Genomic DNA, 16,049 nt, shown 5'->3' with positions numbered 1-16,049 from the left:
AAAAATAAAATAAAATTTATTAAAAATAAAAAATGTGTTTTTCTTAAATCAATCTTAGTTTGCCTTACATCAAGTACGAATTCGAGCTTAAATCAATCCTATTTTTGGATTATATCAAGTACGAATTCATGCTTAAATCTAGTTCAGAATTCTTGAATCAAGCTCATTTTGGGCTTAATTCAATCTCGGACATTCTTAAATCATTCCGATTTTTGGATTATATCAAGTATGAATTCGTGCTTAAAACAAGTTTAGAATTCTTGAAACAAGCTCATTTTAAGATTAATTCAATCTCGGCCGTACTTAGGGAGAGCTAAAATTGAGATTGGGCTTGATGAATCCGTACTTGAATCAAGTATTTTGTACTCGGTTTAAGAAAATCCGTACTTACCCTACTATTGACACCGCTCCGGATTGATTTAAGTACGGATTACTCAATTTTTTTTATGAGTGTACAATTTCAACCCAGCATTAGCTTTGGCTAAGTGCACAAAAGAATCAGAGCATTTAACTTTACGAGCTTCTTTTTTGATGTTCGGTGCTCTTCGAAAGAGTTGAACGAATTGTTTTGCCATACCAATATCTTGTTTTCTTCCTGGTCTTATTTCAATGTTTAAGTCCTCCTTATACTGTTGAATGGCTTTTGAAACAATGTGACGATGAACCTTCAAATCGTTTGGTATTTTTTTTTAAAAAGTTTTAATTGATTTTTTCGGTGATCATTTTGACCGAAATAACAGTTGTAAATTAATGAAAGGATAATGAAAGGAAAATTACGTTTTCACAGACAAAAAATTATTGATCATGGTGCGGTAACGAGCTCCATTGAACGTAATGCTCCGGCTTCATTTTTGAATAGCCTTTATTATTATTTTTTCTCATACGTTAAGAAAAAAGTGAAGTCTTATTTTTTACCAAAAGTTGTTTTTTGTAATAACTAAATTCAGTTTGACTTATTCTACCATTAAATCTTTTAAATAAAGCCCTAATCAATTTATATTAATAATTTTAACGTACATATATCGAGTCATAACAGCAAAAAAGACGTAAGGAAGGTTTTTTTAAATGTCTTTGGTTCAAGTCGAAGTATTTATTTACTGTTACTTCTTATCTATACATTGCATTTATTTTATTTCATATACATATTTCCACGATAACGGGTATTTATGTCGCTTACGTCTTTTTTGCTGTCATGATGTCTAGCCAATATTTTATGTTAAGGCGGTTATGTCCTTATGAATTTATTAAAAAACAACTCTATGTTATAATTTATAAGAAATAACAAAAATTAAAATTAACTTTTTCAACATTAAATTCATTGGTTAAATTCATATAGTAGAAAATTAATGCTAATTAATTCTAAATTACATAAATATAAATAATGTTTATCCTGTAATGGTTCAATGGTTTAAAAAAGAATTAACTTTAAAGTAAATACTAAATGTCATCTTGAATTGCTTCAGGTAGTGAATTTTTAATAGATTTGTCGTATTTTAAATTTAAAAATTTTCAAACCACTTGCATTATTTCTAGTCAATCTTATTTTTTTTTGTGATATGTGAAGCGTTTTCAGCAAAAACTGTTGGCACACTTTAATATTATTATCATTATAGTGAATAAAATTTTTTTAGTTGCACTACGATATGGCTGAACACTAGTATCATGCTGTTTCTTATTTTGTAATCTCTTTGGTAACATTCTTGGCCTTTTACCCACACATGTAGGTAGGTACTGAATCTGAAGATTCCGCAGCAAAACATGTTTGCGAAAAAGTTTTTTTGCTCGGAATAATGATTAGAATCAGTATCGCTACCATTTTTAATTGAAAAATGAAACAAAGTTTTACAACACCACATAATAATAATTTATCGAAATATATTTATATTAAAACTAGCTTTAGCGCGATGCGTTTCGCTACCCCTAGTTATCGTGCTCAAGATTCGAACCAGCCTATTTTTAGTCAAACTACTTACTCTAGCTATAAAAGTACTTTAGATATTCGAAAATTACTATTTACTTGGTATGGGTGGTGCCACGCCCATTTTTCCAATTCCGCCCATTTTCAGCCAAGAAGTGCACAATGGTACCGAATGAAATTCCGTAAAGTTTTGTGGCTTTTACAATTATAGTCCACCATATTCACCAGATATTCCAAAATAACACAACATTTTACATCGCGCGGTGCTAGGGCCAAAATTTGGTTATATCCCTAATGCATATAGAAGATAAAACAATGCCATAGAACTTGTTGCCACAACTCCATATTGCACAAACACAGGTAAAACAATTAAGAAAGTATGGTCGGTCAAGCCCGACCATATAATACCCTACACTAAGTAAAAGAGCAAAAAAAAATGTTTCTTTTAAAATTTCAATAATTTATATTTTTGAGTGATTTTCGGAAGTGGGGTTATATGGGGGCTATGACCAATTATGGACCGATCACTATGAAATTAGGTCGTGTGATTTACGTCTATATTAAAGTTAACTATGTTGAATTTTATGTGTTTACCAACATTTTTAAGCGGTTTATGCACGTTAAAGTGATTTTCGGAAGCGGGTCTATATGGGAGCTATGACTAATTATGGACCGATCGTAACAAAATTTGGTGACATGAATTTTGTGTATATAAAACTTATTTGGAGTGGAATTTGTGGAGATACATGTATAAATTAAACATTTATGACCGATAAAGTCCAATTTCGGGAGGACATTTGTATGGGGGCTAGGTGAAATAGTGGACCGATTTCAGCCAGTATGTACCAAATTTGATCGAAATATCTTCAAAATTGCGACCTGTACTCTGCGCACAAGGTTTACATGGACAGCCAGCCAGCCAGCCAGCCAGCCAGACGGACGGACGGACATCGCTTAATCGACTCAGAAAGTGATTCTAAGTCGATCGGTATACTTTAAGGTGGGTGTTAGACTAATATTTTTGGGCGTTACAAACATCTGCACAAACGCATAATACCCTCCACACTATGGTGGTGTAGGGTATAAATACTAATTTTATTTCATTTGTTGAAACGAATAAAGACGTAAGCCACAAACACAAAATATGTATACAAAAAATAAATTGTACTTAAGTCTAAATTGTTTTTGCTATAAAATCATAACGGTACATTATACAGCGATGGTATTTTGTGAGATGATGGGACTGATCGAGACCTATCGATCTTAGTCAAAAAACGAAAATCCATAATCATGGCGCTTACGTCTTTTTTGCTGTTATGGCTCGATATTTTAAAAATCCACAGTATATAACAAGTTTTCTAATCATAAGTATTCTCTTCATTATCTTTACGAAATTTTGTCTAAATAATAAATTTGAATTTACTTTTCGTAACACTGTACTTTAAACATATGATAACAACTTTATATTAGACAATATCATACTCCTACTACTTGTATGATAAAAACTAAAAAAAAATAGTGATTTTCTATTTATTGTGTCATTTAATATGTCAGTAAGACTATAATAAATATAACAATAAACACAACTTTCTCTATCTATTTAGGTAATTGTGCTGTAGTCCTGTCCACAACCCGACAAAGTCCTTATTGTTAAAGCTTTGAGGTATTTTATTTGCAGCTATTCTTTTTTCATATTTCACATAGTTTTCATACAAATTCAGTTTATAAATAAAAAAAGGATGTTATGAAATTGTATCAGGGAATGACCCAATTAATAAATCACTTGAGTGTAAACAATCAATTTTTAACACAGTTATCAATTGGTATTATACCTTTAGCCATGTAAGCTAAAGGCAAAATAAAAACGATGTTTTTTTTTATTTTGCCTTTATTTATTTTGAAAAATAAATGAAACCACAATATCAATAACATTAACATTAAAAAGAAACAACAATAAATCTATACTGTTTTATTTTTACTTTAAATTCATTCAGGTTGAAATAAATTACGTTATAGAAATATAATAATTACGTTACAAACTACTTTTACGTTAAATTCTTATAGTTACAGCTAAAAGTATGCTACAGTTTCTGTTTTGTTTGATTCTTATGTGTATTGTATGTAGTACACAGAATAAAATATTTATTAAACCGTTTCAATTCAAATATTTGTCACATATTGAACTGGTTTCAATTATTTTATAATTGAATCAAGTATTTATGTGCTCAAATTCAAAACTCAAAATTCAATAGAAAATTTTGTTTTTGAGCACATAAATACTTGATTCAATTATGAAATAATTGAAACCAGTTCAATATGTGATAAATATTTGAATTGAAATATAGTTTTTTCTGTGTATGTATGTTTTGTATTTCGTTTAATTTCGTGTTATTTTTTGTATTTATTTTTGTAATTTTGATTTAAACATTTCCGCCAACACCAAAGCGCCATTGCCATTTAAATTCTGCAAAAAAAATTAATTATTATTTGTGTAACTTTGTTAAATTAATTGTATTTACCTGATAGTCGTAGGGCTCGGCAAATTGTTTACATCGTTGAAACCATTGCTTAATGCGTGTATACGACTGTAAATCAAATTCAAATGCCTCAATTTGCGATATGGTGACCATTAACGTCAGATCAGCTATGGTAAATTGTTCAGCCGCTGTAAACTTTCTACCCTTAAGTATGATCTCGAACCATCCTAAGGCTTCACTCAATTTTGCTTTTTTCGTTTCATCGAGTGGAGCTCCCATAAACATAGTCGGAAACTTGGGAAATTTTACAAAACAATTAAGTTCTTAACAAAAAAGTTGTTTATAGTGACAAATTGTGCAATAAAATAAAGGAAAAAATTATTACAAATTTAGTGATTTAAATCAGATCGAAATTACCGTCCATAGAACAAATATATAGGAAGGAAAAATCTCAATGAAAAAATCAAACATAATTACTCTTTTTTCACGCAATAACTAAATACATGGCAATAAATTATCATGAATTAGGCTTTTGACATTTATTTTTCAACATAGTCTGCTTTGAGCTCTATGAACTTTGTCCAACGTTTCTCCAATTTGTTTATCCCGTCCAAAAAAATTTGGATTTTCGAGGTTATCAAAATAGGTATTTTTTGTGAGCTGATTTCATCGTTGGAGTTAAATCCCTTTTCGCCGAGACATTTCAACAGGTTTGGAAACAGGAAATAGTCACTCGGGGCTAAATCCTTAGAATAAAGTGGAAGAGGCTGTACATCGCAGCCAAATTCATGGATTATTACCCCGGAAACTGCACATCCGATTGTGAGCATACGCCATTTTGTGGAAAGCTTTCACATACTCAAGTAATCATTCAAAATTGAAACTATTGAGCCATGTGAGATGCCTATGACTTCCACAATCTCCCATCGCCAACACTATACCCAGATTTGTTTTCAATTGTTTCGGGCGTAGAGAGCTCAAGTTGGCGTCTAGAAGTTTGGCATCTTCCCTGCTTGTACGGACACAACGAAATTCAGTAAACGACCTTTTTAACATAGAAATTGATTTTGAGTGATGGTTTTTTTCCGAAAAACATTTTAGGTTCAGAAGTAAATTGACTGTCAAATGCTGAAATGTGAAGGATTTAGCTATCATCCTTTGGCATTTACTTAGTAAAAACTTTGGAAATTTTTACCAAGGAACAATTGTGAATTTGCAATGAAAATGTGTACTATTTTCTAGAAAATTGTTAAGTAAACAAACTAATGATGACATCAGTGATCTTTTGTTTCAGCAAGATGGTATCACGAGCCAAACAAATTAGTTGTTGCTTGAGAAATTTTCCATTCGGTTCGTCAAAGTAACTAAAGAAAATTAGTTTTGACTTTATTAAACTAATTTTATAATTTCCAAATAAAATTTTTTAAATATTTGAAATAAAAGAAGATAATAATCAAATACATTTTTTTGTTGTTTTAAAAAAACAGGACCAAAATAAACCAATATTTGTGTTTTTGAAAACCAAATTTGTTTCGAATTCATTTAGAATTTCATTCACTTTATAAAAAGTAGCGGTTGATAATTTATATTTCAATAGTATTTAAAAAAATAAAAATTGTTCCAAACAAAATAATTTTTCTTGATTTATAGATCGTTTTTACATTAAAAGGCTGGAACTACACTTGTTTTTAAGTAGAATTTCCACAAAAATATTATTGGGACAGGGCTAAACTTAATGAAATGATAATGTTTGCAATGCTAAAAAATAAAACTTAATTTTAATACTTTAATCGCCATTAACACGAAGCCAGATTTAGTGTTAATGGGAGTAACACTTATAAAAACCACAAAACTTACATAATATTCCATCATTCTTTGATACAATGTACCCAGATCAAACATCAAACGTTGATCTACCAAAGCACGCACACGTACATCTTTTGGATACAAACTATCGTCCTTGCCAAAAGCAGAAACCATATAAGACAATATAGCACGACTTCAATTCCAAAAAAAAAATATATTAAAAACAGCAAAATATATATTTAAAATATTTTAAAATTTCATGTTCTTAATTTTTAAGTTACCTCTCCCACAGTATTAAACCGTCATCATTTAAAGTTGGCACACAATGTTGTGGATTCATTTCGAGAAATTCGGGTTTCATTTGTTCGCCCTCCAAAATATTGATGACCTTTAAGTCGAGTTCGAGATCTAACATTTTGGCCAAAAGTAAAATGCTACGACATGGTGGACTTGGTGGTAAATAATACAATGTTGGTGTCATATTACCGCCTCTAATTAAAAGGCAATAGACAAATTCTTTAACAATATTTGTTGTTTCTTCAAACATAATTCAAATGAAAATGACAAATGTCTTTTTGAATAGTTAAAGTACTTTTTTTTGGCATTCAATAATATTAAATTAGTTACAAGTTTATACATATATGAAACGAAATAGTTTTATACTTGTCTGTTATTTATTCAATAGACAAAAGTATAAAGAAAACCAATAAAAAAATATAAAATCGATTTAATTGCTAACAACAAAAAAAAAACCACAGCACACACGGCAATAAGTTGGAATTAATTGTAACAATTGTATATAAAATAAAAGAAAATAACTGAACAAATAAATAAATAGCTACACCAGAATGGTTAATGGGGTTATTCTTATAATTTTCTCTTACTGCCCAAAAGTATGCTTTTATTTATTGCATTATTAAATAACAAAAAAAAAAACAATACCTATTCAAATGATACAGATCTATTGTTTTTCGTTGACAGTTATTATTTATCCAGCAATTATAACGTGTTACAATATTTTTGTATTTTTTTTATTTTTTTTTTCGAATTTTCTTAAACAATCACTCACTCACTGATCGAGAAGAAGACAACAACTTACTTGAGTTGATGCACAAATTTGTGTTGCACCACTTGTACTGTTTCCATACAATTCCCCAGTTTTTTTGCTTTGCACAATCACTTGTCGCTGTTTCAAACTTTCGAAAGTGTCCTTCCTTGTCAGAGTCTTGTGTCTTATAAATGTTTAAATTTGTTTTGAATGGAAGGATAGTTTCGTAAAAAGTAAAATAAATGTCCTGTAATGGTGTATTTGACTTTGGCCAGCTTATAAATATATGTAGGAACTTGTACTGTTGGGTTAAATGTTAACAAAACTAATTGTATAGTTTTTTGTTTAGTTTTTCTATAACCGAAAAAAGTTGCTAGGCAACAAAAAATTTCCATTGGCATTAAAAACGTATGGGTGAGTACACGCCAAGGGAGTGTGGGATGGGAGTTAATGGTTTTACAACAATACATGTGGAATAAGTTTGTTGAATGTTTAATATCTCGATCTCAATTAATTTTTAAAAGGTAATTATTTGTTTAAAACTTAAAACTTGCCACAGATACATACATAGGTACTTATGTATTTCTTGCGAACCCTTATAGTCTAGTCCAGTGGTTCCGTTTATATATACAGTGGTTAACAATACAATGGCATGTTTTCCAAATGTTCAATTAATAGGTCAAAATCCAAAAAAAAATTCAAAGTAATTTGTGTTTTTCTAGTACATATCCGATTGCAGTCATAGTATATTTTATGATATGAACTGAACGCATACCTTGCAATGAAAAAACATCCCCACACATCATATTTCCACTGTCTTATTTGTGCACTTGGGATCCAGTATATTGCCCTTCGGCCGTCTTTCAAATGTTCTACCAGAGAGAAGGATCACTTTTTATATACATTAACACAGGCCGAAGTTTGCCTTCCGTGGTACAAAATTTACATTATTGTTTGAATACCGCTCAAGGCCATTTCTTTTCCATAATGCCAAATGATTGGCTTCTTTTGCCATAACTGCAAAGTCTTGCAACACAATAACCTTCTTGGGGAATTTTGTTTGCTTTTTTTGTCTGGTATTGTTCTTGAACGTGCATCAGCCACATACAAATCTCGACCCGGAAGTTGTGAAAAGTTTTATCATCCATCACATAAGAGGTATATTTTATTATACAACTAGCTGACCCGACAGACGTTGTCCTGTCAAATAAAAAAATGCTTGTGTTCGATTTGTGAGTTTTTATATAAAAAATCGATTTTTGTTCAGAAATATGAGTGATCTTAGATCGAGCTCCTTTTCTTGATTAAACGCTTATTGGCCAAGTTATTAGCGAATTTAGATATTTTGAGTTTTTATATAAAAAATCGATTTTTTGTCAGAAATATGAGTGATCACAGATCGAGCTCATTTTCTTGATTAATAAGCGTTTGGCCAAGTAATTAGTGATTTTAGATATTGTGAGTTTTTATATAAAAAATCGATTTTTTCAGAAATATGAGTGATCACAGATCGAGCTTATTGGCCAATTAATAATGATTTAAAAATTGTGAGTTTTTATATAAAAACATCGGTGTTTGGCCAGAAATACGACTGATTACAGATCGAGCTCCTTTTCTTGATTAAACGCTTATTGGCCAAGTTATTAGCGAATTTTGATATTTTTAGTTTTTTTATAAAAACTCGATTTTTTGTCAGAAATACGAGTGATTACAGATCGAGCTCATTTTCTTGATTAAACGCTTATTGGACAATTATTAACAATTTAAGATATTGTGGGTTTTTATATAAGTAATCGAATTTTGGTTTGATCGATGTATTTTGCAGATGTATTTAATAAGTGGGCGTGGACAAATTGTATTTCTGTAAAAACTTTTGCGGACTATTGCAAACATTAAAAAAAATTTGCCAAATCGTTCCAGGCGTCTTTGGATATATCGAAAAAAAATTGGCGTGGTCAATTTTTCATTCAGTAAAAACTTAAATTGGATTACTATGAACATTTAAACAAAAAATTAGCCAAATCGGTGCAGCCGTTATCCGATTTTGGATAAATCGAAAAAAGTGGGCGAGGTCAATTTTTTATTCCATAAAAAACTAAGTTGGAATATGCCCAGCATTTAAAAAAAAAATTGTCTAAATCGGCAATTACCAACGAACGACATTTGATTTTTATTTATATAGTTTTGACTTCAATATTCTTTGCCGCATTGCGTTCTGGAACTTTATACGACTTCATCCCAGTATTAGCTTTGGCTCTGTGCACAAACGAATCACAGCATTTAACTTTACGAGTTGTTTTTCTGATAGATGTGTTCGGTGCTTTTCGAAATAGTTCTTTTGCGTTTCCATATCCGATAGACCTTTTTTCTTCCCGATCCTGGTTTTCTTTCAATATTTAAGTCTTCCTTATAATGTTTAATGTTTTTTGAAACAGGGTGACGATTAACCTTCAAATCTTTTTCTATATTTTTGAAAAGTTTTTATACTTTTTTCACGATCTTTTTTTTTTTATTTTTGAATGGTTTAGAAAATATAATATTTGGCATATTTTTAAAAGCTAACGTGTTTAATAATTTGTTGGACCAAGGATATGTTTTGGCTGGAATAGTGTATATATGTTTGTTTGACTCACTCTTTAAATTTCAATGAAATTATCAATAATATTTAAATAGAGAATTTAGCACAATAAAACTAAAAGTTATTATAAACAGTATTCTAATTCAGTCTCGATCAGTCAAATTGCTAAAAGTTCGAGAACTAATTTCCAATTTAATATTATTGATAAGCTCCCGGGGAGTAATTTTTGTGAATTTCTTCAATTCTCTTGCTATTAAAATACCTTATCTTTGAGTGGTTTTACGATTGTTCAGGTTTATTACTTTGTCACAAAGCCGCATATAATAGCAACAAAATGAGATATAGAACATAAAAATCCATCGATTCTTTTCGAATTTATTCACAATTAACTGAATTCGTTCATTTTCACAAAATTTTACTTTTTTGTTTGATATATGCACATAAAATTTACTTAATTGAGAATAAATTCGAAAGGAATCCTTCGATTTGTATGGTCGATATCTCATTTTTTTATCAATCGATTTTTATGATCGTGAACAATTTCTATCGTTTTCGATTTTTCATGAGTTTTATAAAACACAAACATTAGCTATTTCCACGTAAAAAATATATTTTTTGCTTCAATTTGTTATTATAAATCTGATACTACTCAGCCGATTAAAACGGAATATATAAACGGATTAAAGGTTTTGTAAATCTAAACTTTTCTAAATTTATTCTAATAATATCGGACTAACCTTTTTGAGTTATCATAAATTATGTGGAGAAACGTCTAAAAACTTAAAAATTTTACAAAAAAAAATTTAAAAAAAAAATTGTGTAGAGGTTTAAAAAGCCTCCAAAATTTTTTCGATTTTGTTGCCCTGTGTAATATAACAATCCTAATCATTTCGCACTTTAACAATCAACATTTTCAAAACTAATTGCAATTTTTTATTTTAACGAGTATTTCTATTAATAATTCTTTATAATTGTTCCTCTAGATCAGTGGTAGGAACTCATAGCCAATTAGCCATTTAAATGGAAGTTCCCATATACAATATTTAACTTAATTTCCTATATCAATGACTTAGACAAAAATAATGTGCATACAAACATGGAATACAACTGAGCTGCCCAGCTGTTTTACAAGTAGTCAATGTATCCCTTAGGGACAGTAATTGTCTAATCACTGGATGAATCCAATTTATTATATTTTGGGTCATTTGACACGAATGTACTCTTTGGAATGGTTTACTTTATAGATCCCAGGTAATCAATCGTGAAGTCAATTGTCACCTAAGTGTCTCTAAGTAATCTAGAGTGTAGTCACTTTAAACGTTTATTTAGCACTACTGTGATTGATACGTCCAAACTGGTTTTATACAAATTGTGTTGATATAATTCTCATACAGTTTATTTTCTTTTTTTAATTTCTAAAAGTAATCTATTGGAGAGGAATTGGAGGAAGGTCTAGCTCATTTTAAAATTACTAGTCACGTATGAAACTATTGGACACAATAAAATCACTAGTTCGGGACTGTCATTCAGAGATGCTGGGCATTCACACAAACAATATATGTATAATTTCGTTTGAATACATGTGTGGGGTTTTTCCTGTCACTTCACCAGCAATGACGTGTAAATATTCGATACTGTTTCATTGTCTGGTCATCATCAGAGTTACTTCAACCAGTATTCTGTTATTGTTTTTGTCGTTGTTTTTTTTTAAACCGTTATTGATCTAAAGCTGCTGTTACTTTTCATACATATACAAACACACTTCCACATCCACTTTAAAAATGTATGCCCCACCTCCAACGCCCCATAGAAAAAAAAAACTTTTGCTGTGTAATAATATTTATTTTCAAGTATTTGTGTGTTCAAATATGTATGAATATACGGATAGGTGTAAATGTATTTCGATATTAACGAAATTGTTTAACATTAGGGACTAACGGTTGGCCAGTCCGTCTACTTACATGCATTCATGTACATATGTACGTAGTATGTCTATTTATGACTGTAATTAGAATGGGCCAGGTCATTATACTCTAGAGAACACGCATGACTAAATTTACGTTTTACTAACCTACATCGATATTAACTTCAAATGTATAGTAGACAGGAGCAAGGAGTAGGAGGAGATATAAATGTGGATATTCAAAGTGTTTTTTTAAATAGAGTGGTGTGAGGAAATCTACGATTACACAAGTTTACAAAAACAAATATTTGTTTGTTCATTTAATGAAACATATATTTTTGGTACGATAGTTTCCCAAAGTGCTTTTTATTTCCCAAATATACATTAAAATTTTAAGAATATACATATCGCATTGGTTCCTCTAAAGAGCGTCAAGTCAAAATTTTTAAATTTTCAATTTTTGCAAGAAATCAATGTGCAGTGGTCATATCTACCCACTGTAAAAATCTCCTATCATTTTCTTTACTCTACTCGCCAAAAAATACAGTTGTATCCGTACAGTTGTTTCATTGTAATGTATTGAAAAAAAAATAGTTTATTGCTTCTACTGAACCAGTGCGATATTTATTGGGTGTATTACTTAAAAATACAGAAGTTTTTTAAAATGTTTAACTTTTATTTTGATAAATTTGTACAATATAAATGTATTTAAAGTATTGACCATTGTTAGCTATGACATTTTCCCATCTTTCTGGCAACATATGTATTCCGTGCCAAATGAACTGCTCATCTTTTGACGGCAAGAACGAATTTTGAGGGGAAAGGTCTGGACTATAAGGCAGTTGAGGCAAAACTTCTCAAAAGCTTCATTCTAAATACTTTTTAACAGGTACTGCATGTGTTATCATGAATATTGTGTGAACGAATATTCTTTACGTTTTTCAAACGTTTTTACGATCTGATTCAAACGAATCAGTTGCGTTCGGTACAGGTTTCCTGTGACCCTTTGCTTCCACCAAATTCAGAGCATGGTACTGCTATGTTTTATACATGGATATTTGGCTTTGGTGTCGATTCGGCTGGTCGGCCCGGCTTCACGTATTGTACGATCTCTTACGTTATGGTAATGAATCCATTTTTCATCGCAAGTTCTGATTCGGTTTCCTTTATATAGTTCAAAAATCATTTCGGATATGCAAGGTCATTTCAAGGTCTCTCGGCTTTAATTCATATCCCTGCTTTTGGATGAATCCTGCTGCTCGCAAACATTATGAAATTGTTGCTTGAGTAGCTCCCAATGATTTTGCAAGCTGTTGTTGAGTTTGAAAACAATCTTCATGGAGTAATGCCTCCAATTCTTGATCTTTGTCTTCCGTCTCAACTGATCGAAAAAACCATCTCTCGCACGTTTAAACCGATGGAACACATTCACCATAAGCTTTGGTGAGCTACAGGGCACTTTTTTTTAAAATTAAAGAAGTAAATCAAAACTTCCCGCATATGACACTTTGTTGGCACAAAGTTTTACATTTTTGAAGCAAAAAATTACGAAAAACAAAATATAATAGACAGATTTGTAACCAATTTTTTTCTGGTCGACCTCACTGAGCCGCATTTTAATGGAGTTATGAGGTTCTTTGGGTCCAGCATATGCTAGGAGACTATAGTTGGAGTGTCGTGAGTGAAATGAATAACACTGTTCATTTAAATTTTTTGTTCCAATTTTAATGTTATTTTTTGTATTTTCTTTCTCAATAAATATCTCAAAAGTTTGACGAACTACATCCCCTTTTCAATATTTTCCCCAAGTTAGACGGTCTCAAATAAGAAACCCATACAAGTTTCACTTCATGAATAAAAACCTTGTAAACTAGTGTTATTACTATTTTAAAATGACATATTCATTATATACTTTTTAACTAATATGGCTATACATTGTAGTTGTTTGTATATCCAATAAATTATTATTGTAGAAGTCGTTTCATTTTTTCATTACTTGTAATTTGTAAATAGGAACCTACATATGTAAATAAAAAATTAAACGATTTAGGTTCAAGGTTTCGATTTATTGTATCAGTGCTGTGTAGGAGAAAGTGTTAGAAACAAGTGGAATACTTAATGTCGTAGGCGAAAAATTGTGTAAATTTAACGCTAATTGACATACAAACTTTTAATTTTTAAAACAATAACCTTACAATGTAGAGTAAAGGCAATTATAGTAAAATAATTATAAGTCTGGCAAAAAACAAATTAACAATAATGAAACCAAAACAAGTATGGAGGTTTTAAAGGTAAATAATTGTTTAAATGAAATAGTTGGAAACATATAGTCTATATATGTGGGATTTCATGTCAAGTGAAGCAACTTTTGAAATCGATGTCTTCCGATCGTTATGAAATTTGCACCAAGGTTAGTTAGGTCTTGGACTATCATGGACCCTTCTCAATTCCTAGTTTATTAAATAAAGTGATTTATTTTAATATTTAATGTATTCCAATGTTAAAAAAAGACAAATATGCAGGTTCAGTAACAAAATTTTAATCGAAATCAGTTCCTTTGGAAATTAAGTCTGATATTTTAAGAATATGTCACTATTCAGTATTAAGTGATGAAAGAAACAAATCTGGTAAATTCTTATAGTTTATTAGAAAAACATAAATGTCATATTATGCATTCTAAATGATACGAATTGAGCTTATGCATATAAATACATCTTGGGTGGTACCTGTTTTCAGAGCGGATTTGACACCTACCTAAATTATGAAGTCATTTTTTAAGGGAGACCTTGTATGAGGACTAGGGACAAATGTTGCCGTATCATACTGAGCCAAAGTACTTCCGCAAACTTATGAAAGGCTGAGCTGAACATTTCAATAAAAAAATATAAAATAAATGTTAAAACCAAAACACCTGTTTTTCTCTCTCTCTTCTTTAATTATTCCCCGGGAGTTTAGAATTGTTTTCCCGGAAACAAACAAGTTTAATATCTGGTACTTTTAGAAAAAAAGAACAGATTTTTAAAACAAAAGTTGGGAACAAAAGTATCTTGCAAATATCAGTAAAATCTCCTAGTGCATTCAATTACTCTTTTTAAAAATCCATAACAATGATCTGCCAAGAGGGCCACCCAGCGGCTTAAACTAATTCGGGTACGCTGTTATTTCGAAAATGGAGGAGGTTGCACAACATATATTCGTGTAACTAAAAAACGGTTTATTTTGTTGAATAAACTGAAAAATCCGAAATTCCGAAATAAAGTTTCCTTTAAGTAAGGTATAACACGTTTTTAAGCTTCGCAGGCGTTTTAGAAATATAAAATATTAGGACATTATGACATGAATTGAATTGGCCAAATCTTGTCGTTTTGTAATATATTTTTGTGCACTGCATTGCCAAATATTGCAGTACTAAACATAGAACACTGCACGATGTAGCTAATTACTACGAGTTAGATATGTATTTTGATAAAATATTAGTGCACTGAGGGAAAAACGACGTTGCAAAATCGACAACGTTGGTGTCATTTTGACACCATACGTGTCACTTTTTTTCGACACCGTACGTTTACAATTTGTAAACAAACGGGTACGAATCGACAACGCAATGTTGTTAAATTATTCGCGACGCATTTCAACGTGAGTTGCTTTTTATAAGTGTGTTTTAATTTTATTTACATTAAAATATTTTAATAAAGGGTAATAGTGATAAATGGTTAAAAAAACAAAATATAAAAGAAAGTGTAATTATGTTTGATTGCGAATTTGTGTTGTTGCAGATGAAGATCCAGGCAGTAAAGTCAGTGAAGATCCAGGCAGAGAAGACCACCGAATCCAGTGACGACATACAACTCCAAATGGAAACTTATAGTTTTTATAGGTATTTAAGTATTTTTAATTTTTTTAATACAATACTTATAAAAATGTAAAAATAAGGAAATTGTTATTTATGTATATTAATTACCAAAAAAATAGAAAGAAAAATTGTCAGGTGTCAAATCGTACATGAACGGTAACAAGTCGACAACTTATGGTGTCAAATTGACAACGGTCTGTTGTCAAATCGTACACGAATGGTGACAAATTGTCTACGGTCTGTTATAAAATCGTACACGAACGTTGTCAAATCGACAACGGATGGTGTCAATTCGGCAACGGAATGGTGTCATTTTTTCGTTGTCAAATTGACACCGTTCGTGTACAAATTGTACACAGATGTGTTCGTTTTTTCGCTGGGTGTGGATACTTGTTCTATCTTTTGTGAATAAAATCAAAAGTAGTGAACCGATTTTAATCATATAAAGCTTGTTTTATTTGGAACT

The 16,049-nt window shown here is 30.6% G+C and overlaps 2 protein-coding genes across 2 annotated transcripts in view; both read right to left on the bottom strand.

The window, feature by feature from the left end:
- The window catches only part of Sol1, a 74,563-nt gene extending 72,521 nt beyond the window's left edge, over nucleotides 1-2,042 (bottom strand). The window contains exon 1 of the mRNA XM_065503339.1: nucleotides 2,018-2,042. Coding sequence (XP_065359411.1) covers nucleotides 2,018-2,042 — 25 coding nt within the window. The remainder of the gene's footprint in view (nucleotides 1-2,017) is intronic.
- A 2,277-nt stretch (nucleotides 2,043-4,319) lies between these two features.
- Nucleotides 4,320-6,748, bottom strand: GstD11 (Glutathione S transferase D11). The gene is made up of 4 exons (XM_065510103.1): nucleotides 6,483-6,748; nucleotides 6,253-6,394; nucleotides 4,438-4,689; nucleotides 4,320-4,382 (listed from the first exon to the last, which is right to left on the bottom strand). Exons 1-4 carry the CDS (start codon nucleotides 6,746-6,748, stop codon nucleotides 4,320-4,322), a joined length of 723 nt encoding a protein of 240 aa, XP_065366175.1.
- Nucleotides 6,749-16,049: the final 9,301 nt, after the last annotated feature.

The sequence above is a fragment of the Calliphora vicina genome, chromosome 1 (genome assembly GCF_958450345.1).
Source record: "Calliphora vicina chromosome 1, idCalVici1.1, whole genome shotgun sequence".
Classification (NCBI taxonomy): domain Eukaryota; kingdom Metazoa; phylum Arthropoda; class Insecta; order Diptera; family Calliphoridae; genus Calliphora; species Calliphora vicina.
The sequence above is the reverse complement of the archived record's forward strand: the minus strand, read 5'-3'. Positions and strand labels throughout refer to the sequence as shown.